Raw genomic sequence first — 25,606 nt, 5'->3', positions numbered from 1 at the left:
AGAATAGAATAGAATAGAATAGAATAGAATAGAATAGAATAGAATAGAATAGAATAGAATAGAATTCTTTATTGGCCAAGTGTGATTGGACACAAAAGAATTTGTCTTGGTGCAAATGCTACCGTGTACATAAAAGAAAAGATACATTTGTGGAGAGTCAAGAATCATCAAGTCCAACACTTAATAATAGTCATAGGGTACAATAAGCAATCAAATCATACTAGGAAACACGAGCAATAAATCGGCTTCATTAGAACTTAATTGTGATATCCTGATTCTTCACATCTGGTACAAGATCATTCCAGGCCCCATCTGGAGGGAATTACACCATGGTCAGTAAATTTACTCCAAGTAGCCTTTTACTCATAAGAAGGGCTGTTTCCCAGCTCAGCAATTTTCCTTTCAGCCTCAACCTTCAGTCACCTGCAGATCAAACCAGTGTTTGATTATGGATTTGAGACTGTTATTTTTTCCAGATTTTTCTTTTGCAAGCAGTCCTGCTTACAGATGCCATGGACAAAATCACCTTGTCAGCAGAATTAGAGAAGCTTTCCAAATTTTATTGTTTTCCTGGATGGGGAATATATCATTTCCTTCTTCCGAATGGAGTTTATTTCCAAGGTACATTGAGATGATCAGGGAATAAAATATGAATCAGATGAGGGCTTAGCAAAGGGAAGCACGGGGGGAATTTATTTATAAAATCAACTTCCCAGAGATGTGTCATCCCTGATTTTTTTTTTAAATGTTAAACCACAATTTTTATTTGTTTGTTTAATTTTGTTCTTTTTTAAAAGCAAGCTGCCTCTTATTTGAGTTTAATTTGGGGAGGGTGTGAATTTTAAGTTTACTGAGAATTATATCCGGTGTTGTGCAATCAAATCTCCTCCCTTTTGTATGTGTCAATGCATGTGAAAAGGGGTGTGGCTTAGAACATGCCCTCGTGGCTGCCATCTTGCCTTTTTGACCCCTCTGTGGGCATCCCTTAGATATTAAGACCCTCCACAATAAAGTTCTCTGCATTGCTTAGGAACAAACAGCAAAATAAAATTTTTGAGTGCGATCAATTATATTGCTTCAAAGAACTTTTTTTTTCATGGAGAGGCTAAGAAACCAAAAAAAAAATGGATTGGATTAATTATCTTTTTCAGTATGGACCTTGGAATCAACCTTGGAGTCACAGACCTTCCATCATATCTAAACAAAAATGTAAGACCATCACAGAAGGAAATCATTAAGAAAATATTGGAATGTGCTGAAATGAGTAGATTGACATTTGAAATTAGAGAACAAGATGATAAACAATTTTATAAAATTTGGGATCTATTCTATCAATGGTTAGACAATAAAATATAGTAATGAAATATGTAGATTTTTAGAAAATAATAAATATATAAAGATGTATTCTTTTCTTATTATATCTACAAAATGATTCTAGGATAGATCTGGGATGATAATATGAATTGTCATAAAACAAATTAAGTAAAATATGATCATTTTGTAAAACATGAATGAATAATAGTCAAATGATTGATTAATAATGATATTAATGTATTTAATATTTGATTGAAAATACGAGATTATATAAATGTAATTATAATTGAAGACTATGAAATGGAAGTACAAAACAATTTGTAAACCAACCGGCACACTGTGTGTACATATATGGAAGATGACTTGATGTTTTTATGTTTTGTTTGTTTATGTTTGTTTTAAAAACCAATTAAAAAAAAAATCTCCACACCACAAGCCAGGCAAACACCTGGGCACAAACAGACTCCCCCTGATACCTCCAGCTCAAACACACCCCAACCAGGTACCCAGATGAAACCTAGCTTCCTAATAAATGATAGCCGTCCGTTTACTCGGAGTCAAGCTGCACTAAAAGCCTCCAATACAGCAAACACAATGTTGCCAGCCAATCAAGACAAAAAAAGCTACAAAACAGACAGAAGATATTAGAAACACCAATCAAGCAGAACACAGCAAACTCCAAGACCAAGAAACACAGACCAAGACTCCCAACCAATCAGGATGAAGAAAAAAACATTCTGGCACAGCAGTAGGCTAGCCCCAAATTTAAAACAGAAACGGCTGCGAAAGTCTGACTCACAGACGAACATTATACAGAAGCCTGATGATGGCAGATGAAGCATGAAGAGAGAGAAATGCGGAAAATAAACAATATACCTTTTATTCAAATAGACATGCATATGGTATAGATGTCAACAGAATTGCTTTCTAACATACAAGACATTGAAATATAAGCAAGTACTTGGGCAGATCACAATCCAATAATACTTGTATGGAAAGGACCAAAAAGGAGATCTAGATGGACTTTAAATAATACGATATTAAAGGAAAAAGACTTTAAACAGAAAATTGAGAGAGAATTGACTTTTTTTCTTTAAAGAAAATACAAAAGAGGATACATCATTACAGAACCTCTGGGACACAATGAAGGCTTATACAAGAGGTTTGATAATGGACTATACAAGGAAAAGAAATATAAAACAGATTTTTTTAAAAAAAAATATTGGAAGATGACTACAAGAAAAAGAACTACAGAAATTTCCACAAAAAAGGACATTAAAATTAAAATGGACATAACTAAGCATAAAATGGGGCTAATGGAAAAAAGAAGAAATAGCACAAAAAATTAGAAATGCTAAGCAGAACTATTTTGAAGATGCAAATAAACCAGGCAGATGGCTAGCATATAAATTGAGAAAGAAAAGAGACCTGAGAAGAATAAATCAATTGATAAACGAACAAGGACATGTATGCTATGGAAATGCGGAGAAGAAAAAAAATATTCAAGATTACTATGGAAAACTGTACCATCAAGAGAATGTTCAGGAAGAAAGAATTCAACAATACTTACAGGAAGCAAATTTGCCCCAGATACCCAAAGATATTGAAACAATGTTAGAAAGTAATATAATGGTGGAATGATGGAATTAACAGAAACTTTAAAAAAGCAAAACATTGGGAAAGCACCAGGTCCGGACGGTTTGCCAGTGGAATTTTATAAGACATTCCAGGAAACATTGAATCTTCACTTATTAGAAATTATGAATGAAGTTATGACAAAGAAGAGAATACCAGAAACATGGTCAGAAGCATATATAACACTTGTACCAAAGGAGGACACAGACCCACAGCAAGTTAAAAATTACAGACCTATATCACTATTAAATTCAGATTATAAAATTTTTGCTTCAATTCTGGCAGAAAGACTGAAAAGATACTTAAACAATTTTATTCATCCTGATCAAAATGGATTTCAAAATGGAGACAGATTAAAGATAATATGAGAATAATTTTAGATACACTGGAGGCACATCCTGAAAAACAAATGGCTCTGATGTTTATAGATGCACAAAAAGCCTTTGATAATGTGAATTGGCATTTTATTTTTCCTTATTTTCCTCCCCAAAAACTAAGCCCGACCACATAGTTTTGTAGCGAAGCACGGGGATCGCGCTAGTAAATAAATAAAGCATTGAAGTGGGCATTACAGATGCATCCTGTGTCCAGGAAGTTGGCACGTGGTTAGGCCTAGGATACAGGCAGTAGGAGTATGTGGTTCATTGTGGTTCATTGTGGATGCTTTTGCAAGCAATTTGCAAATCTGGTCGTTGAATAGGCACTGAAGCCAATGAAATGACAGATAGCAGCCTTGAGGCAACCTTGGAAGCTTTAACACCCCCCAAACCCCCCCAAAAAAGTCTGCATGAGCCAATCTCTCCTGGCACTGATTATCTTGTGATTCATCTCCCAGGTGTTTGGCACTGCCGAGAGGCTCAGAGCAATCCGTCAGATGCCTTCGCACTGTGTGCCAAGCTGAAAGCCAAGATGTCAAGTCAAATCAATCGCTATTATGATCAGAGAGCAGGATAAAGAGATTTGGGTGCAGCTATTAGGAAGAAACATAAAAAGCAGAGCGGGGACAAAGCTAAAAGGTGTTTAAAAAAAATGCAAACCATGAGATTTGAAAACCAATTGGATGTAAGGGCCATGTGAAGAAGAAAGAAGAAGTAAGTAAGGAGGGAGGGAGAAGGAAGGATGTAGATGAGAGATGAGAGAGAGATTATAGATTGATAGATAGAGAAAGGAAGGATGGAAGATGATAGTATGTAGAATGAGAGATGAGAGAGAAATGATAGAAGATAGGAAGGAAGGAAGGAAGGAAGGAAGGAAGGAAGGAAGGAAGGAAGGAAGGAAGGAAGGAAGGAAGGAAGGAAGGAAGATGATAGTAGTATGTAGAAGATAGATAAAGAAAGAGAAAAGAAAAAGGAAGGATGATAGTATGTAGATGAGAGATGAGAGAGATGATAGATGAGAAAGAAAGAAGGAAAGAGAAAGAAAGAAGAAGGAAGGAAGGATGATAGTATGTAGATGAGAGATGAGAGAGACATAGATGAGAAAGAAAGAAGAAAAGGAAGGAAGGGAGAAAGGAAGGAAGGAAGGATGTAGTTGGATGAGAGAGAGGATAGATGATAGATGGACAGATGAAGGAAGGAAGGAAGATGATAGTAGTATGTAGACGATAGATAAAGAAAGAGAGAAAAGAACAAAGGAAGGATGATAGTAGTATGTAGATGAAAGATGAGAGAGATGATAGATAAGAAAGAAAGAAGGAAAGAGAAAGAAAGAAGAAGGAAGGAAGGATGATAGTATGTAGATGAGAGAGATGATAGATGAGAAAGAAAGAAGGAAAGAGAAAGAAAGAAGAAGGAAGGAAGGATGATAGTATGTAGATGAGAGATGAGAGAGATGATAGATGAGAAAGAAAGAAGGAAAGAGAAAGAAAGAAGAAGGAAGGAAGGATGATAGTATGTAGATGAGAGATGAGAGAGATGAGAGATGAGAAAAGAAGATGAAGGAAAGAGAAAGAAAGAAGAAGGAAGGAAGGATGATAGTATGTAGATGAGAGATGAGAGAGATGATAGATGAGAAAGAAAGAAGGAAAGAGAAAGAAAGAAGAAGGAAGGAAGGATGATAGTATGTAGATGAGAGATGAGAGAGATGAGAGATGAGAAAGAAAGAAGGAAAGAGAAAGAAAGAAGAAGGAAGGAAGGATGATAGTATGTAGATGAGAGATGAGAGAGATGATAGATGAGAAAGAAAGAAGAAAAGGAAGGAAGGGAGAAAGGAAGGAAGGAAGGAAGGAATACTGGCATGTCTAAAAGATGTAAAAAGTGAAAATATTAAAAAAAAAAAAGAGAAAAAAACATTCATATTCTGGCCCGTGTCCAACGAGCCTAGTGATTGGCAGCCCTAAGTTTTCTTTCCACTTTATTTCTTCCAACATCTACTGATCTCGCATCCCTTCGTCTTTCCCAAAAGGCTCCACATGAGTTTATTTCCGAATCCATCAGAACAATTTAGGGAGGGGCAAAGCCTGAGGCAGGCGCCCACCTTCCCCCGGGCTGCATTCAAAAAGGGGATGGAAAACAGCAGCCCACAGCCCCCCTTTCCCCCTGTGGATCGCCTCGGGGAGGGCCCAACTTTGCCCAGCCACGGAAAAGAAAACGTTTGCTGGGAAGGGTTGAGCGATCTGCCATCTAGAACGGGGCAAAGTTTCAAAGCTGGGGAACCTTAAAATGAATGCAAAGCTTATTATCTGATACCCCGTTTCCCCGAAAACAAGACCCAACTGGAAAATAAGACCTAGCACCATTTTTCAGGATGCTCGTAATATAAGCCCCACCCTGAAAATAAGCCCCAGTTATATATTGTCAGCCAGACAAACACATTTAGAACAGAAGTTTCTCAAAAAACAAGACCCAACTGGAAAATAAGCCCTAGCATGATTTTTCAGGATGCTCGTAATAGACACCCTACCCTGAAAGATCGTTAGCCAGACAGATGCATTTGGAACCATGTTTCCTTGAAAATAAGGCCTAACCAGAAAATAAGACCTAATGGATGTAAGGGCCACGTGAAAATAAGCCCCTTTTGGAGCAAAAATTAATATAAGACCCAGCCTTGTGTTGCCAGTGCACTGACTGAACTTCCTCCGCTTTGCACAGGGTTGATTTTGCCCCCTGGGACTATTATCATATCCCCCGCCCCCAAGTATCAAAGAATAAAAGTTTCCAAGTAGAAACCAAACTGGGTATCTTCTTTCCTCTAATTAAAGTGCTTGGTTTTGCCTTCTCGGTCAGCTCCATCCCTTCTTCTGGAGTGACATTTCTTTCCATATCTGTGCAAATGGAATTCTGGCTGCAAGCAACAGATACAACAACAGTAACAAAGTTCCAAATCTTTTTTCCAACTCCTGATCTCGTCATCCTAAAAGAAAAAACAAAACCCTCCAGGTTTCAATTTTATGTTATTTTTAAGAATCTTTTGCTTTATAACATGAATCTGAGCCCAATTCTCTCTCTTTCCTTTCCTTTCTCATTTTCCTTCTTCCTTCTTTCCTTCCTTCAATTCCTTCCCTTTCCTTCCTTTTCTTCCTTCTCCCCTCCCTTCCCTTTTTCCTTCCTTCTTTCCTTCCTACCTTCCCTCCCCTTTTTCCTTTTCGTTACTTCCTTCATTCCCTTCAATTCCTTTCTTTTCCTCCCTTCCTTCCCCCCTTCCCTTCCTTTCCCTTCCCTTTGTCCTTCTTTTCCTTCCTCCCTTCCCTCCCTCCTTCCTTCCTCCTCTTCCTCCTCTCTTCCCTTCCCTTTTTCTCCTTCCTTCCTTTTTCCTTCCTCCTTCCCTTCCCCTTCTTCCTTCCTTCCCTTCAATTCCTTTCTTTCCTTCCTTCCTTCCTTCCTCCTTCCCTTCCTTTTTCTCTTTTATTTTTCTTCCCTTCCCTCCCTTGTTCCTTCCCTTTTTCCTTCCTTCCTTCTCTTCCTCCTCCCTTCTTTCTCTTTCCCTTTTTTTCCTCCTCCTCCCTCCTCCCTCCCTCCCTCCCTTCCTTCCAAAGGCTTCCAGGATTCTGCATACTTAGAACAACTCAGGTTCACCAGATGTTACCCTACAAGTTGTATCATCTTCAGCCCCTCTGGTCAATGGTCATTCTGGCTGGATGATCTCAGCTGTCATCCAGCATATCTGAAAAGATTTGCTGGATTTGCTATTTCTGTAGGCCGACCTATCTAAGCAATCCAAAGTCCTCGAATTGTGGCTGTGTAATCCTTAAAAGAAGTAAAAGAAGGTGGCTTTACTTGAACCAGCTTACATCCTGTGCTGGCATCTTTAACACCATCAAAGAACAACTTCTGCCTCTCCCAGGTCCTTGGGAAGGACTCGGTAGCTGGACCAAAAGGCCAAATTCGATCTCCACCTCTGGCAGATGGGGCAACCAGCCACAATCACAATGTGTGGTATCAGCTTTCTCCATTTTCCACCGAAGTTCCCTGGCCAACCACCACAAAGGCGCTACTGCCATCTGCTGGAAATAAACAAAAACGACATTAAGATTGAGCATGTAAAGATGATTTAATTTTTTTTTGTTTTGAATGTGTTCCTCCTTTGCTAGCATCACTTCCTTGGATAGCTGACTTTGAAGGTGCAAAGAGGGGTCTTTGTCAGCCCCTGTGCTCAATTGCAACCTTCAGTTGAACGTCATCACTTGAAACATTCTGTCTGCACAGTTATGAAAGGATTTCTTAGAATAGAATACAGAATAGAATATAGAAGAGAAATATGGAGAAGAGAAATATGGAGGAGAAGAGAAGAGAAATATGGAGGAGAAGAGAAATATGGAGGAAAAGAGAAATATGGAGAAATATGGAAGAGAAGAGAAATATGGAAGAGAAGAGAAATATGGAGAAGAGAAATACGGAGAAGAGAAATATGGAGGAGAAGAGAAGAGAAATATGGAAGAGAAGAGAAATATGGAAGAGAAGAGAAATATGGAAGAGAAGAGAAATATGGAAGAGAAATATGGAGGAGAAGAGAAGAGAAATATGGAAGAGAAATATGGAGGAGAAGAGAAGAGAAATATGGAAGAGAAATATGGAGGAGAAGAGAAATATGGAAGAGAAATATGGAGGAGAAGAGAAGAGAAATATGGAAGAGAAGAGAAATATGGAGGAGAAGAGAAGAGAAATATGGAAGAGAAGAGAAATATGGAAGAGAAATATGGAAGAGAAGAGAAATATGGAAGAGAAATATGGAGAAGAGAAGAGAAATATGGAAGAGAAGAGAAATATGGAAGAGAAGAGAAATATGGAGGAGAAGAGAAGAGAAATATGGAAGAGAAGAGAAGGGAAATATGGAAGAAAAGAGAAATATGGAAGAGAAGAGAAATATGGAAGAGAAGAGAAATATGGAGGAGAAGAGAAGAGAAATATGGAAGAGAAGAGAAATATGGAAGAGAAGAGAAATATGGAAGAGAAGAGAAATATGGAAGAGAAGAGAAATATGGAAGAGAAATATGGAGAAGAGAAATATGGAGGAGAAGAGAAGAGAAATAATGGAAGAGAAGAGAAATATGGAAGAGAAGAGAAATATGGAAGAGAAATATGGAAGAGAAGAGAAATATGGAGGAGAAGAGAAGAGAAATATGGAAGAGAAGAGAAATATGGAAGAGAAGAGAAATATGGAGGAGAGAGAAGAGAAATATGGAGGAGAAGAGAAATATGGAGGAGAAGAGAAATATGGAGAAGAGAAGAGAAATATGGAAGAGAAGAGAAATATGGAGGAGAAGAGAAATATGGAAGAGAAGAAAAATATGGAGAAGAAAAATATGGAAGAGAAATATGGAAGAGAAGGGAAATATGGAAGAGAAGAGAAATATGGAGAAGAGAAGAGAAATATGGAAGAGAATGGAAATATGGAGGAGAAGAGAAATATGGAAGAGAAAATATGGAGAAGAGAAGAGAAATATGGAAGAGAAGAGAAATATGGAAGAGAAGAGATATATGGAAGAGAAGAGAAATATGGAGGAGAAGAGAAATATGGAAAAGAAAAGAAATATGGAAGAGAAGAGAAATATGGAAGAGAAGAGAAATATGGAAGAGAAGAGAGCGGAGTAGAATAGAATAGAATAGAAATAGAAATAGAAATAATAGAAATAGAAATCTTCATTGGCAAAGTGTGATTGGACAAACAAGGAATTTGTCTTGGTGCATAAGCTCCAGTGTACATGAAAAATACATTCATAGGAATCGTAACAAGAGTTTGAAAGTCCAAATATCTGATTGTTTTGTAATCTGTCAGTTGGACTCTCCTGCACGAGTACCTGAAGGACAACTCCTTTTAAAATGTGCATTTGTCACACCCTTTCCTCATGCAACGGGGTGTGTGTGAGAGAGATGTTTATGATGTAACTCTGCTAAGTGGGGGGAGGAAAAACCCCTCTCCACCGCTCAGAGCTAATCTCATCCCAGAGTTAAGCTTCTTAACTTTGAAAGTGGCAGATCTTTTGGTTTTTTTTTTCAAGTCACCTGCTGTGGGGAAATATGACTGAAATCAGCAAATCTGGCCAAGACTCTGGCGTTTTAGTTTGGCTGCAAATCAAGGGATTTGAAGTCTATCCATCTCCCTGCTGTTTTTGGAACCCTGAAGAAAGGCACAGGAGAGGGGAATGCATTTAAAATTTTGGAAGGCCTGAAATGAGGTTGCTATGTTCAACAGCGCTGGTCTTGACTGACCGAGGTCACGGCAATGCAAGAAAAAAATGGAAGAAGGGAGGAAAAAGATTGGAGGAAAACAGAGGTAAGAAAAATGGCCTTCCAAAATAAAACAGAGGACAACTTCCAAGTTGATACAGAATTGGAAGGGACCTTGTAGATCATCTAGTCCAGCCCCCCAGGCCCAAGTAGGAGACCATACACCATTTCTGACAGATGGCAGTCCAGTCTCTTCTTGAAAGCCTCCAGGGGTGAAGCTCCCACAACTTCTGAAGGCAACTTCTGTTCCATGTGTTGGGATTCCAGCAGTTACCCCCAATGAAATCATGAGTCTCGAGCCAAACTTCCAAAACTAAAGGATTTATTGGGAGTTAACATGTCCGGCAATGCCTGGGTGTAGCCGACTCTGAGGCACATCATTCCTTGTCACCCTTGAGCCTGGTTTTTCCCCCACCCCCTGGGTGTATCATAATTCATATTCTCCAATGGGACACATCCATAGCCCAGTCATCAATCATGCTCTCCAGTTAGAATTTTGCATGGCAGAAATTTCAGTCCCTTAGTAACTATCTTTGAAAAATTATTTATGGAATGCACTTTCGATTTCCAAGCTGCCATCCCACTCCCCCCTCCCTTTCTTTTGGCAACTCTAAAAAGACCAGAGATATATTTTATGAGTTGACATCATGGTTTGTTTGCTCTCCCTGTCAGAAAATTTCTCCTTATTTCCAGGTTGAATCTCTTTCCTTGATCAGTTTCCATCCATTAGTCCTTTTCCGGCCTTCAGGTGCCTTGGAAAAATCACTTGACTGAAGAGTCTGAATGCAAAAAGCTGAAACGAAGAGTCACAATGCTACAAATTGGAAGCGGTTGGACAAGCAGGATGACTTTCCCTGCGCAAGGACCATCCTATTCCCTAAGATTGGCCCTTTGAAGGAGAGGAATCATGCTGGTGAGTTGACTCAGCTGGAAGAGAAGCTAAAGCCTTGAGCCCTTCCATCTTGGCTAGCTCCACCCAATGCTTGTAAGCCATGGTTTGCTTAATTGTGCATGTGTGTGTTTTGTTAAGAAATCCCACTTGTCTGGGCTTCCTTAAAACTGACAAGCTGAGATTTGACTGCTTTCCAAGTAGCTTTCCAAAGTGGCTGAAGAGCTTCAAATATGGCGAATGAACTGAGATTTTAACATTATATTCAAAACGACACAAATGATGATAGAATAATTGTGTTAGTTGCATTTGAATGAAATTATACATGTTTTCATTCAAATCTAGGTGGTCTAGAGGTGGAGGTCTCCCCTCCCAATCAGGAGGCTGTGTTCTGACCCAAACCTTGTTGCAAGTAAACAAACACCAAACAGAGATAAAAGCAAAACCTTTTAATGCTTCTTCATGAATTCCCAGTAAAAAGGCTGTTCCAAACTAATGGTCTCTGATAAGAACGAGCCTTGCCAAGGTGGTGCAAGGCTGCCAAAAGCATTAGATTAAGTTGCCAAGAAATATTCCAAACAAAAAGTCTCCAACACAAACCAGGATAGTCCGAACTTCCACAAGACTTGAAGTGCAAGAACTTTTTTGCTTCCTGCAAAGAACTCCGGTTTCTCAGCTGGCTCTTATCCCTTAAGGGAGGGGCCATTACCTTGCAGCCTTACTCCCGAGTCGCCCGTGCTACTGCAGCTGATCTTTCCTTCAAGCAGCCCTGTGCGCATGCACGCTAGGCACAGGCTCCTCGGGGGCCTCTTCCTCACTGCTGCCAGCCTCCACCATTTCCAAAGACAGCTCTCCACTCCCTGATGGTCCTGGCCCCATCAATGCATCACACGCAGGCCCCTCACCTGAGTCCTCCCTCTCCGAGACCTCAGCCGTCCGCACCTGCTGCTGGCAAACCACAACAGGCTGTGAGTTCGATCCTAGGTAGAGGTAGATGTTTCTCTCTGGGCACACTGAGACTGTATCTGCTGAACAAAACTCCCCACTGGTGACAGGAAGGGCATCCGGCCAATAAAAACTTAGCTCCATTCAGTTGCCCAGACTCCACCCCGCAGGGGATTATGGGGTTGTTAAAGGAAGATGATGATACACATTTTCATTCAAATGTGATTAATGTGAGTGTTCTCCATGAGTTGTCCTGCCTTATCAGCCCACCCTCTATTTTTGGGAGGGTGATTCCCCCATCGCTCCCAAATATCAATCAGGACCCCTGGCTTGGGGGGGGGAAACAGGGCTCCCCTGTCATAAACTATAGTGAGACATCTGTCTGGTTCAATTTAACAGAACTCAGAACAGGATTTTGCACAAAATCAACATTATTTTTGTTTACATTCGGCAAGCCCATCGTTTCCTCCAAAATCAATAAAGATGAGATTTCTGCAAATTGCACCGAGATGCCATCAGATTTCATTGAAACATCATGAAATCTCAAGCAAAACTGAAATATGCACGAAATATGAAAGATGCATGAGGTTCAGGCATCTCCCTTACACATTTCATGGGCATCCTTGGGGCACCTTCTCTCACGTGGCACATAATCCCAAAGGCAAAAACAAAGCAGGCAGGAAGGGTGTGTCTAACTTATGTCTAAACCACTCTTTGCCCCCAAACGAAATAGCCATGTTAAGGTTCTCCTGATAATTTGTTTTTTATTTACTTTGAAAAACAGAGATGAAAAATACACAAAAAAAGAGGAAAAACCAACAAAGGACATGGGGAAAAAAAAACTGCAAAAATACGCTTTGCTTAGAACAAAAACATCATTTCTTAAAAGCAACTTTAAGCTTGATGGAGCCTAATAGTAATTAATAAATCTTTCTGCTTCGTTGCCAGTTCAAAAGGAAACTGCAAACCCACACTGCAGGTGTGCAGGTTTTTTTTTTCTAAAAGTTAATCCTTTTTAGTTCCTTTGATCAGTAAAGATTATACTTAATTTGGTACAAAACCTCTCTTTAAGTTAGTTATTTTTTTTTCTCTCTCCAAAGTCCTTTCTCTCTAATATTCAGTTTCTCGGAGTTTTGATCATGGCAGGTGAACATTCTGGCAGGAGAATCTTCACTTCTGGAAATTGGCCAAGTTAGGAAGAACTCAGCTAGGTCTTGCAAACGATTTTGGTCTGATCTCCTTGGCAACATATATGACTGTCTTAAAAATGATTATTCCCATAACGATTGGGGAAAAGACCAAAAGGAGGCTGGGAGGCATCTGTACATCCCATTAATTTGTTTAATTTCCATTTCCATTTGAGGAGATCAGAGGCTAGAAGCAGCAACTCGCAGTATAGTTACAAGGAAATGATGTAACCGTTAGAATGGACTTAGTCATGGAGTTAATTGGATATCCAAGGATCATTTGGATACACAATGGAGGAAACTAATCCAGGAGAGAAACAACCTAGAACTAAGGAGAAATTTCCTGACTGTGAGAACAATTAACCAGTGGAACTCCTTGCCTTCAGAAGTTGTGGGTGTCACAACACTGGAGATTTTTAAGAAGAGACCGGGCAGCCTTTGTCTGGAATGGTAGGGTGCTTGGACACGGGGTTGGACTTAGAAGACTTCCAAGGTCCCTTCCCATCCTATTAATCTACTCTATTCGCAACCTTCCCAGATGCCTCTTGATGGAAAGGCGGAGCATCAATGGACTAAATAAAGAAGAGACCTCAATCTCCAGTCTAAACATACAGAAGTAATTCCATTAAATAGCTTCACTTCTAACTTCTATCCTTCTGTTCTGGAGAAAAGAGGAAAAGGGAAAGAGAGAAGAGGGAAAGAAGAGAGAAAGAGGGGAAAGGTAAAGACTGACAGGGGAAGAAGGCAAGGGAAAGGGCGGGGGGAGGAGAGAAAGGGAAAGATAAAAGTCAAGGGAAAGAGAAAGAGGGGAAAGGCGGAAAGGAGAGGAAAGAAAGGGAAAGAAAGAACGGAAAAGAGAGAAGGAAAGGAGGGAAGGAGACAAAGGGAAGGAAAAAGAGAAAGAACAAGGGAGAGAGAAAGGGAAAGAGAGAAAGGGAAGAAAGAAAGAGAGGAGGGGAGGAAAAAGAGAAAAGACGCGGGAAAGAGAAAGAGGAGAAAGGGAAAGAAAGGGGGGAAAGCGAGAAAAGCCCCGGGAGAGAAGAGAAAGGGAGAGGAGTGGCGTCGCCTGGCGGCTGCCCAAAGCGCGTCCCCGCTTCTTCCCGCGGCCGCGAAGCCACTCAACTCCCCGGAAAAGCCGGGGCGGAGGCTCCTCCTGCGGTCACCTGACCGGAGCCAGCACCAAGCGGGGCCCGGACTCTCAACGTCCCTCTGCGCCCTCCTTTGCGCTTTTACGCACCGCCTTGGCACGCCGCGCGCTTTGCCAAACAGCCGCTGCCCGGCCGGGGTGGGGGGTGAGACGAGCCACTGAGGCGGGGGAAGCCCCCGCTCGGAGCCCCCGACCCGGAGGGCCTGTCCGTCTGAATGGGCAACTAGAAGGCGGCGGCGGCGGCGCGTGTCTCCTTTCCATCCGCGCCCTGCCTGCTTCTTTGCCAGCCGCTTTTGCAAAGGTAAGGGAGGTTTTTGGAAAAGGCCGGAGGTCAGGAGACGCCTCGCCCGATCCAAGCAAAGGGCTTGCGCCTCGGCCCTGGCCAGGATGGCGCCCTCGCAATGCATGCCTCTCTCTGTCTCCTTTGCCTACAGGGAAGTCCTCGACTTGCAACCAGATTGCTTTGCGGAATCGGTTGGCCCCCAAAGGTGAGCTTGGATTGCTCCAAAGTTTTTAGACCACCCAGGTAAACTCTGGACCTAACAAACAAAAGGTTCGTTTAGTGACTTTTCAGAGTTACAGCGGGGCTGAAAAATGGGACCTGGGACCGGGTTTTCACACTTAACGACCTTGGCAGCGGCTCAAAATTCAGGTGCAACTGGTTCATATTTATGACGGTCGTCGTGTCCCTTTGGCCACCTTCTGACAGGCAAAGTCAATAAGGGAAGACAGATTCGCTTAACAACTGGTGTTACTAACTTATCAACTGCATTGATTCACTTAACGACGGTGGCCAGAAAAATCGTAAAATGGGGGTAAAAACTCACTTGACAACAGAAAATTTGGGCCCAATTATGGTTGTAAGTCAAGGACTTAGTTACATAGAGCGAGGAGGGGCCTTTCTTTCCTGGCCCTGCCACAACTGAGTTCAATACCTACCTAAACAGAATAATAGAGTTGGAAGGGATCTCCGAGGCCATCTAGCCCAACCCCCTGCTCAAACAGGAAATCCTATGCCATTTTGTCCAGTCTCTTCTTAAAAACCTCCAGGGATGGAGCACCCACAACTTCTGGAGACAAGATTTGGAGCATGGCCCAAACAGATTTGATCCAAGCAGGAAAAGGGGACTCCTATTGCTTTGGGGGAGGGGGGAGGATTGCTGTTCTCTCCCTGGTCCCCCCCAAAATTCAAATATTGGCATCACCAATTTGCATGCATGGAGCTGGAGCACCCCAAATCATGGGGAAATCACCCACTTTCCTATAAGCAGGACCAGGTAAACTGTAGGAACCTTTCCCACCCATTTTTCTGCTTATCTGGCTTTCAGTTTGCAGTTCAAGCGGCCTTGCATATTAGGCTCAAGGACAGAGTTCTAGAAGGCTTTGGATAATCTCCGTAGTTTGTTGTAGTTCTGCTGTCAGTGCAAAGCAGCATTTTTTTTCAAACTTGGAAGAGGCGTGGACTTCAACTCCCAGAATTCTTGAGAAAAGCTGGATAGGGTGTGTGGGGCTTCAGTACCCAGAATTCCCCAGGATGCTGGCTGAGGAGGTTCTAGGAGTTGAAACCTTTTAAAGTTGCCAAGTTTGAAAAACATTGTAGAGAAAGGTGGAGAGGGTAATCCATCCTGGCCAAATCTGTTATTTTGCACAAAATTTTTGCCAAAACCTGAGACGCGTGGAGAGAGGAAAAAACACCCAACATTTTGGTCTACTGAGAAATTTGTTTTAATAATGAGCGTAAGATTTCTTCTTTCTTAAAAAAGAAAGCATCTGAGTTTCCATCCACAAATACTGTGAATGTTACTTCCTGTTTGTTTGTGGTTAGCAAAACAGTTGATGTTTATTACTAATTTGGTTACAGATTTGAGTTTTTGTTACTTTTTATAAAAATTTGGATCCATATGTTTATGTAAGTGGCCACTCTTTCTGGATTTGCTTACTTGTTAGAAATAGCATGGAAGGCTCATATGATTCGAGATTTTATCTTGAAAAGTTGTGACTTCAGGTCTTTAAAAATAATTTGGGGGGAATATTAAGGCCCTTTAGAATGAGAGGGAAAATGTTGAGTTAAAAGTCTGTTTCAGTTTTGCTCCAGGAATCATGTTTTAACAAATGAAAATCTTTTGGGAACTACAAAGTATACCGTATATTAATAGAAAAGGCTTAGAGGCATTATTTTGTTTAATAAGCTTACTATAACGAATGTGGAATATGAGTGCTTTGATAATGACTAGTTATAGTGACAGTGAACAGGAAAATACTTAGTTTCTTGTTGGGATCCATAAATTATAACATGTTTTGATTACAAAGGGCATTCAATGATTTTGATTATTAATTCAGCTAATTCTAGTATGATCCCAGTTAATTTCTGAGTTTCCACAAAGAACAATCCTGAAATAGGTGTTTTTTCCCCAAGCCTTTTAATTTAAATTACAACCAATGATTGCAGAAGAGTTTAATGTGGCTAAGAGCTTCCAGTTGAACAGAAACACCCCTTTAAAAAAAAATCTTATTTACAAAATTGGGATACATTCAAAGCATATATATTCTAGAACCTGATAAATATGTGATGTTAGGCTGAAAAGAAAAGGAATAATAAAGACATGTTCCAGTATTCTGTATGGAGCTTTAAAATCAACCACACTAACTTTAAATGATTTTGGAATGCTTCATTAAATATATATATTTATACATACCCTCTGGTAAGATGGGTGGCCAATAAATTTGATAAATATATTAACCAAAAAATCCCAGCCCTTTTTAATGCAAACTCCATTAAGCTTTTAACTCTTTGGGACTCTTGTAAGATCTATGTTTGCTACAGCTAGGAAGAAGCCTATCAATTTTAGTTTTATACATTTGGAAGAAAATAGATATTTATTGCTGTTTTATGTCAGAAATCATGTGGAGGAGTATTATAAAGCATGCATGCATGCAAACTAAGGGTAAATTAGGGCAATTATATTATAAACACTGTACTTTTTTTTTAGTGCAACAGAAGAAAAATATTGTCAATTTTGTGTAAAAACTGTTGACTGAAGCAATCAAAACATCTGAATCTTATCTCTGGAATTCAGGCCAAAAAACATATTGTCATTATATACAGAGACACAGTCTATTAGTCACCAGGTTTTCATTTTTATTTTTATTCTCAAGTACTGTATATAAATCAGAGTGAACTGCAAACAATAACAGATTTTGAGGAAGGAAATTCTCAAGTGTAATGGTACATAAAAGCAATTTGGCATAACTATAGCTAATAACAAGAAATTAACAGATTTATAAAATCAGGGGAAGTTCCTGCACTAGAATTCCCATTGAATGTAAGGCCCTTATAGATTTATTAGCAGAAGTCATAAATGAGTTATTTAATCTTACTAAAAAAATCCCTTTTTCATTCTATGAGGCTGATAGTAGCAGACTAAAATCAGAGGAAAATCGAAAGAAAGAGCTGTAGACCAATATGGTTGTTTAATGTGGATGCAAAAGAAATGATCTAGGATTCTGGTTACAAAACATATTGCTATTTATAGTTTATCCAACTTGTCTGAAACAGATCTCTGATAATATTTTAATAATCATATTATTATATGAATAAGATTTTAATGATTTGCTGTTTTGGAAATAGCTGTAGCTGCAGGGGAAGCACTTGTATAATTTTGGTGACCTTGGAAGCTTAGCGGATTAAACCATAGTTAGAACCTGGATAGCAAACTCGGTAACTTAAGTTAGACGGGAAGTTGCAGAAAGCATACGAAAAGCATTTTTTTAAAGAAGTGTAGAAAGGTTAAAATTGGGTAGTCCAGATCAGTTTTTCAAACTTGGCCATTTTAAGACATGTAAACTTCCAACTCCCACAATTCCCCAGTGGAGAATTCTTAAAATGGCCAAGTTTGAAAAACCAGTTTATCCAGTTTTAATCTTTCTTAAAAAAATAAAATAAAATCCCAATGGGGGAATTTTCCCAGTGGAGAATTCTAGGAGTTGTAGTCCACATATTTTAAAATGTTTAAAAAACACTGCTCCATATCACAGTCTTGTATTAAGATTTTTTATTTTTTTGTATTTTCTTTCTCTGCATTCCCTTTTTTATTGTAAAAAAAATTGAAGCTACAGGAATCATGTCCAAGAAGCCCTTAAATATCCCTGTGGAAAATGGGCAGTCAGAGAAGTCGGAAGTAGAGAATGGACACCCCAACCTGGTGCCACCCACTCTCTGTACCTCCAGCGTGGAGGAAATGGTTCAGCAGATGAAAGAACTCATCACAGAGAACAACGAGCTTAAAGGTGAATGTTGAACGTCGAACATGGCCAGCGGGTCCTTCTCAAACCTCTATGTTCCACGGAGGACACTGCCACTGGGTCTCTCTTTACCCTGTAGTAAGAATTACTACCAAACACTTAGGTTTAAGATACCCCAGACCAAGAATCTTCAAACTTGGCAAGTTTAAGACTTGTGGACTTCAACTCCCAGAATTCCTAAGCTAACATGACTGGAGGAGGAATTCTGGGAGTTGAAGTCCACAAGTCTCAAAGCTGTCAAGTTTGAAAACCCATGAGCTAATCTATCATCCATCCATCCATCTATTGATCTATCTAATCTATGTATCTAATCTATCATCCGTTTATCTCATCTCTCTCTCTCTCTCTCTCTCTCTCTCTCTCTCTCTCTCTCTCTCTCTCTCTCTCTCTCTTTCTCTCTTTCTCTTTCTTTCTTCCCACCAAGGGTCTTCAGACTTGGCAAATTTCTATCATCGGTTTATCTATCTCATCTCTCTCTTTTTCTTTCTTTCATCGGTTTATCTATCTCATCTCTCTCTTTTTTCTTTCTTCCCACCAAGGGTCTTCAGACTTGGCAAATTTAAGACTTGTGGTCTTCCAACTCCCAGAATTCCTGAGCTAACATGACTGGAGGAGGAATTCTGGGAGTTGAAGTCTATAAGTCTCAAAGCTGTCAAGTTTGAAGATCCATGAGCTAATCTATCATCCATCCATCCATCCATCCATCTATTGATCTATCTAATCTATCATCGGTTTATCTATCTCATCTCTCTCTCTCTCTTTCTTTCTTCCTACCAAGGGTCTTCAGACTTGTAAATTTAAGACTTGTGGTCTTCCAACTCCCAGAATTCCTGAGCTAACATGACTGGAGGAGGAATTCTGGGGTTGAAAGTCCTAAAGTCTCAAAGCTGTCAAGTTTGAAGACCCGTGCCCTGAACTTACTTCACCCTACTTCCCCTGATCTTTGGGGATATAGGCAATTGATTAAGTTCCATTGCATTGTTTTCTGTTTTCTCTAGTTTGATGAAAAGAAGGACGAGAGGTGACATGATAGCAGTATTCCAGTATTTGAGGGGCTGCCACAAAGAAGAGGGGGACAAATTATTCTCCAAAGCACCCGAGGGCAGGACAAGAAGCAACAGATGGAAACCTAATCAAGGAGAGAAGCAACCTGGAACTAAGAAGAAATTTCCTGACAGAACAATTAAATAATGGAATGATTTATGAATAGAATAGAGTAGAAAATAGAGAACAGAGAATAGAAAATTAGAGAATAGAGAATAGAATAGAGAATAGAGTAGAAAATAAAGAATAGAAAAAAAATAGAATAGGAATTGGAATTATAGAACAGAACTAGAATAAGAATAGAATGGAATGGAATATTTGGAAGGGACCTTGGAGGTCTTCTAGTCCAACCCCCTTCTCAGGATGGAAACCCTCTACCATTTCAGACAAGTGGTTGTCCAGTCTCTTCTTAAAAGCCTCCAGTGTTGGAGCATTTACAACTTCTGGAGGCAAGTGGTTCCACTGGTTAATTGTTCTCACTGTCAGGAAATTCCTCCTTAGTTCCAAGTTGCTTCTCTCCTTGGGTGAGTTTCCATCCTTATTGCTTCTTGTCCTGCCTTCTGGTGCTTTGGAGAATAGCTTGACCCCCTCTTCTCTGTGACAGCCCTTCAAATACTGGAACATCAGTAGAGATCAGATCTGGGAGAGTCCAACTTCACCAACGTTAATCCTTGCCTGATTCTTCTCGAGAATTTTAGTTGATGAGCCGCACAGAACCTAACGGATGATTTCTGACAAATTTGGGACTCATGCAGATCTAATCTTGTAAGGCTCCTGCTTTCCCAAAGGTGCTTTTTCAGGAAGCTTTTTGGACAAGAAGGGAAACGTCCAGTTACCTCTTGAAAAAAGAAAAATAAAGCACCTTTGGGACAACCACAATCTGGATGACGGAGAAGCTCCGTAGATCCGTGCATTCCTTCCTTTTCTGACAATGTCACCCCAATTGGTAGATTAAGGCCAGGGGTGGGTTGCTGGCAGTGGTGGGATTCAAAACATTTACTACCAGTTCTGTGGGTGTGGCTGGGTGGGTGTGGCTTTTTTGCAGCCCCCACCCATTTTTGGGAGCTTCCCACAGAGGAGCCTCGGGGGGGGGGTTGTTTTTGTTCCCCTAAGGCTCCTCTGGGGCTCTGGAAGAAAAGGAACAGAGCATGGGAGGGGCACGCAGCACCCCTCCAAGCTCCATTTTGGGAGCTTCCTAGCCTCAGAGAAGCCTCTGGGGGGCGTTTTTGCTCCCCTAAGGCTCCTCTGGGGGTCTGGAAGGCAAAAAATGGAGGGGGAGGGCTGAACTCCTCCCTCCATTTTGTGCCTTCCTGGGCCTCAGCAAGGGGAATCCCGGCACAGCTGATCTTATCTACAGCTGATTGTCGGGAGGGAAAAAAAAGAAATGCCTTCGGCGAATGTCAGGTGGGCGGGGTGAGCGAGCATCGGGCGGGAGGGCGACCGGGTGGTGGGCGTGGCCAGCCAGAACTTACTACCAGTTTGGCGACCCACGCCAAATTTTTGCTACCAGTTCGCCTGATCCGGTACGAACCGGCTGAATACCGCCACTGGTTGCTGGGGGATTTGCAGGGGTTTGGGAGAGCCCCTAGCTAAGATTCGGCGCATTTCAGAGAAGCCCCAAATCCCACTCCTGGCTGGCCCCACCCACCCTGCCCCACCCCTCCCAGGAGTCCCCACGCGGCCCATTTTGGATGCAAGTAAGTGCAGGGAGGGCGAAAAACGGGCCTCCCAGAAGTTTGAGAAGATCGGAAATGGGCCCGGTGGCTAGGTAGGCGTGGCCTAGTTGGCTTCCTCCACCACATGGGGGGGGGCGTTTTTGCCCACCCTGGGCTTTGGAGGCCAGGGAGGCCGTTTTCACCTTCCTGGAGGCTCAAGGAAAGCCTCTGAAGTCCGGGAAGGGCAAAAACGCTGTGGTGCGGGAGGCCGACTAGGCCACGCCAACCCTGGCCACGCCCACCCAGCCACTGGGCAGAGAACTCCTTGCTAACCTTTTGGAAGGCCACCCCCGGTTAAGGCCCTCCTCAAAGTATTTCTTGCAGTATCGGTAGGCGGTCCGTGACTTCCTCCTTCTCCAAAGTATTTCCTTGAACCCGCGTCCGGTGTTTGTAGGGAGCAGATCATGCTGACCGACCTCCCTGGGTTTTTCTTGGGTGGGGGGGGGTCAACCAGAAGCCATGAGGCAGCGGAACCAAGCCATGAAGGAACGTTTCGAGGAGCTGTCGGCTTGGAAGGAGAAGTTGAAAGACGAGCGGGAGTTTTACGAGTCGAAATTCAAGGAAGCCCGGCAGTGTTTGGCAACCAAGTGTCTGGAGAATGAAAGTCTCCACCAGAAGCTCCAGAGCCTGGAAGAGAAAGAAGAAAAGAGCGCCACTGTAAGTGAAAAACAAAGATGTTGACTTGCCTGGGGCTGAGAAGGAAGAGGGAGGGCTCCCAAAACGGATGTAGCTAGTAAAAGTGATTTAGTTATCGCCTAATAAAAGACTAAGGTAAAGGTTCCCCTTCAGTTAATGTCAGGTAAAAGTAAAGGTTCCCTCGCACATCTGTGCTAGTCGTTTCCGGCTCTAGGGTCTAGGGGGCGGTGTTCATCTCCGTAACAAAGCCAGAGAGCCACCGCTGTCTGAAGACGTCTCCGTGGTCATGTGGCCGGCATGACTAAATGCCTTCGAAGGCTCACGGAATGCTGTTACTGTTCTGACCCAGGCTTCGTAAACCGTAATTATTCACAAACTTGTTTTAAAAGCAAAACCTATTTTATTGCAATGCTGGGAATTGTTTTCATTCCCAGCCAGAATTAATCTCAAACAGTTCCCCAAGATAAGCACCCACCTTTCAATTCTGTGAAGTACTGCCAAAACAGAAGTATCAAATTAACTAGAAAAGAAACCAAACGAAGTAGAAGAAACACCAACCAGAGTACAGAGCTTCCAGGATGACTCGGAACCTATCGAACTCCTTTGTTTCCTGCAAAGGTTTCGTCATCTTGGCCTGACTTTTATACCTTATGGGAGGGGCCATTACCTCTCACCTTACTCCCAAGTCGCCCCTTTTGTCTCAGCTGCTCTCGCCTTCTAGCAGCTCTGTGCACACGTGCACTGGGAACAGGCTCCCCTGGGTCCTCTGCCTCGTTGCTGCCAGACTCCGGAGTCAGCACCCCACTCCCAGATAGTCCTGGCCCCATCTCTGCATCGGATGCAGGACCAGACTCCCTGATTGGTCCCCGTTCTTCCCCACTGTTTGATTCCGCTGCCAGTGAACCACAACAGTTCCCTTCCCACCAAAGGGGTCCCTATTTTTCTACTTGCATTTTTTACATGCTTTCGAACTTCTAGGTTGGTAGAAGCTGGGACAAGTAACGGGAGCTCACTCCGTGACATGGCGCTGGGGATTTGAACAGCCGAACTGCCGACCTTTCTGATCGACGAGCTCAGCGTCTTAGCCACTGAGCCACCTTATGAAAGAATAGGAATCAAAAATTAGAAAGTCCCATTGGTCATAGTATCACCAAAGAGTCAGCCTAATTAAATGTAGTTAGATATACAGTAGGCCCTCAACTTATGACCAAAATTGAGCCCAAAATTGAGGATGCTAAGTGAGAAATTGGTTCATTTTATGACTTTTCCTGCCACCGTTGTTAAGGGAATCCCTGCAGTCAATAAGTTAACCACCTGGTTGTTAAGTGAATCTGGCTCCTCCATTGATTTTGCTGGTCCAACCATGGCCAAAGGGAATCACGGGGCACACACACACACACACACGGACGCTGCGACCGTCATAAGTATGAACCAGTGGCCTTAGTGTCTGAATTTTGACCACGTAAATGCTACAAAGGTCGTAACTATGAAAAACGGTTATATAATTTCCATTATTAGGTGCCATTGTAACTTTGCACGGTCACTAAATGAACTGTAAGTCGAGGACTTTTTGTATTTATTGCCTTATGGCGGGAGGGCGGTTGGAAGCCTTCGGCGTTTTGCCCGTAACATCTCGGCCGCTCTGGAAGGTGAGTCACACCTGGGTTTCTTCTCCTAGGAGAGCCCCGTTCCGAGGAAGGAGATGAGCCAAGAGGTAGAACAACTGAAGGCCCAGGTGGCAAAGCTGCAGGCTGAAAAGGCGGATCTGCTAGCCATCATCTCAGAGCTGCAGCTGAAGCTCAACGTGGCCGCGGCCGAAGACTCCTTCGTCGAGATCAGAATGCATGTAAGCGGCCTTGAATCCTTTTCTTCAAGAAGGATCACTGATCACTGGCGGGGAGTTTTCTAGTACAGATCTGTTTAATGGGCTATATGAACTCAGACATCATCATCATTTAACAACCCCATAAATCTCTTGCAGGGTTGAGTCTGGGCAACTGAAAAAAGCTAGCAGAGCATTTACTGGCCAGATGCCCTTCCTGTCACCAGGGCGGAGTTTTGTTCAGCAGATATATTCTCATTGTGCCCAGAGAGAGAAATATCTGCCTCTACCAAGGATGGAACTCACAGCCTCCTGATTGTGAGGTGAGAGTCCACTTCTAGGCCACCCCCCACTCCTTATGAACTCAGACATCGTGGTTTGTAAAAAAAAAAAAAAAAGGGTAACATATGTTTCATAGGTTATTTGCTAAACCACGGCTTAACTGAAGCCAGTGACCATAATTGAGCAATGCAATTTGGCTTCTTGGACAGATTAAGATTCATTCAGAATCATATTATGAAATGTGATTTATGACAATTTGTGCTTTAGTTATAAAAATGATGTCTCAGGAGGCTGTGAGTTCGATCCTAGATAGAAGCAGATATTCCTCTCTCTGGGCACACTGAGAATATATCTGCTGAACAAGATTCCTCACTGGCAACAGGGACGGCATCTGGCCAGTAACACACTCTGCTAGCTCTGTTCAGTTGCCTAGACTCCACCCCACAAAAGGTTATGGTGTCGTTAAATAAAGATGATGATGATGAATCAAGGAAGAACACTGATAAGCCGTGTTCTATATATAATACAGAGAAACCTTGAATTAACAACAGTTCATTTAGTGATCAAAGTTACAACAGCACTGAAAAAAGAGACTTTTGAACTGTTTTTCGACACTCGCCTCATCCCCATCACGTAATCAAAATTCAGACATTTGCGACTGTCTCGTACTTATGACCATTGCAGTGTCCCGGAGTCACGTGATCTTCTTTGGTGACCACCTGACCGGCCAAGTCAATGGGGAGCCTTGATTCATTTAACAACCATGTTACTACCGTGTTTCCCCGAAAATAAGACCCAACCAGAGAATAAGCCCTAGAATGATTTTTCCAGGATGCTTGTAATATAAGCCCTGCCCCCAAAATAAGCCCCGGTTAAGATTGTCAGCCAGATGGACGTGAATAGAATACAGTACAATAGAATAGAATATGGAATCCTGTTCGGAATGTAAGTCACTTAACAGTTGGGTTGGAAAATATATAAACCAGGATAGACATTTTAATACTGTCTCTTTAAGGGAATGCTAAAATTGTAATTGGGTGTGGTTCCTCAAACGGCCATAAGATGGAGCCAGAAACCTGGGTTGTTCTGTTTTTCCTGTTGTTGAGAGTGTTGCCGTTCCTGCATTTCCCTATTGACTGTTGCTGATCATAGTTCTTCTTGGATTTGATGTAAGTCTGTTACTAAACTGTTTTTTGATACTGGACTTTGTTATTGGATTATCCCTGGACTGAAAACTGACTGCTATAACCGTGTATGAATTGGACTGTGTTTGGACTTTGCTTAACCGTTTACTGGAAGTAAAACCTACATTTTACTATATAGTGTAGGTGTGTGCTGTGTGTGTGTTATTCAGCATTACTCTCACTACGTTTCCCTGGTTGCACTCATTCTCCTAACGGGGAATTACCTCAACAAACCCCGTATTTCCTGGAAAATAAGACCTAACTGGAAAATAAGCCCTAATGCATCTTTTGAAGCAAAAATTAATATGACCCAGTCTTATTTTTGGAGAAACATGGGTAATTACTAATGTAATCAACAATTGCAGTGATTCGCTTAAAGCAAGAAAACATTGAAAAACAGGACAAGACTCACTTAACAAATGCTTCTCTCAGCAACATAAATTTTGGGCTCCATTGCAGTCATAAGGCGAGGACTACCCATAGCCTCAGAGGTTGCAACCCAGATTACTTAATCTCTGGGATGGATTTGGAAGTGGGGGGAGGGGGCAAAGGAGAGAGAAGGAAAACCTTACAATTGAAGAGACCCAAGTTCTGGCTTTGGAGAGTATTCATTCACCCCTTCTTTTGACAAACCCATAACGTGTGTTTATTCGGAGACAGAAAACCAGTTGATCAAAGTGACAAAGCTCTTGGTTATTTTCCACAGGAAGGAGAAGTGGTGGGATCTTTGAAAGAACATCAAGATGTAGACGTGAAAAGAATAAACGGGAACACAGCTCTGTACGTGTGAGTAGATTTTCTCAAGTCTTCTGAGAATTTGCTTCTATTCTACTGTAGCT

At 41.7% G+C, this 25,606-nt stretch overlaps 1 protein-coding gene across 13 annotated transcripts in view; it reads left to right on the top strand.

Moving 5' to 3' along the window:
* Positions 1-13,780: 13,780 nt before the first annotated feature.
* OPTN (optineurin) overlaps positions 13,781-25,606 on the top strand; it is a 30,215-nt gene continuing 18,389 nt past the window's right edge. The window contains exons 1-6 of one of the 13 annotated variants that reach the window (XM_087969251.1): positions 13,781-14,083; positions 14,217-14,270; positions 17,899-18,069; positions 21,298-21,500; positions 23,158-23,325; positions 25,474-25,547. In XM_087969251.1, coding sequence (XP_087825377.1) covers positions 17,904-18,069; positions 21,298-21,500; positions 23,158-23,325; positions 25,474-25,547 — 611 coding nt within the window. In that variant the 5' untranslated portion in view covers positions 13,781-14,083; positions 14,217-14,270; positions 17,899-17,903. Of the gene's footprint in view, positions 14,084-14,216; positions 14,309-17,892; positions 18,070-21,297; positions 21,501-23,157; positions 23,326-25,473; positions 25,554-25,606 lie in introns of all 13 variants that reach the window. The other 12 variants (XM_026689671.2, XM_026689674.2, XM_026689675.2 and 9 more) reach the window with 12 other exon arrangements.

The sequence above is a fragment of the Notechis scutatus genome, chromosome 6 (genome assembly GCF_049901735.1).
Source record: "Notechis scutatus isolate UNSWTSFEM ecotype Mainland chromosome 6, rNotScu1.2, whole genome shotgun sequence".
Lineage (NCBI taxonomy): Eukaryota > Metazoa > Chordata > Lepidosauria > Squamata > Elapidae > Notechis > Notechis scutatus.
The sequence above is the reverse complement of the archived record's forward strand: the minus strand, read 5'-3'. Positions and strand labels throughout refer to the sequence as shown.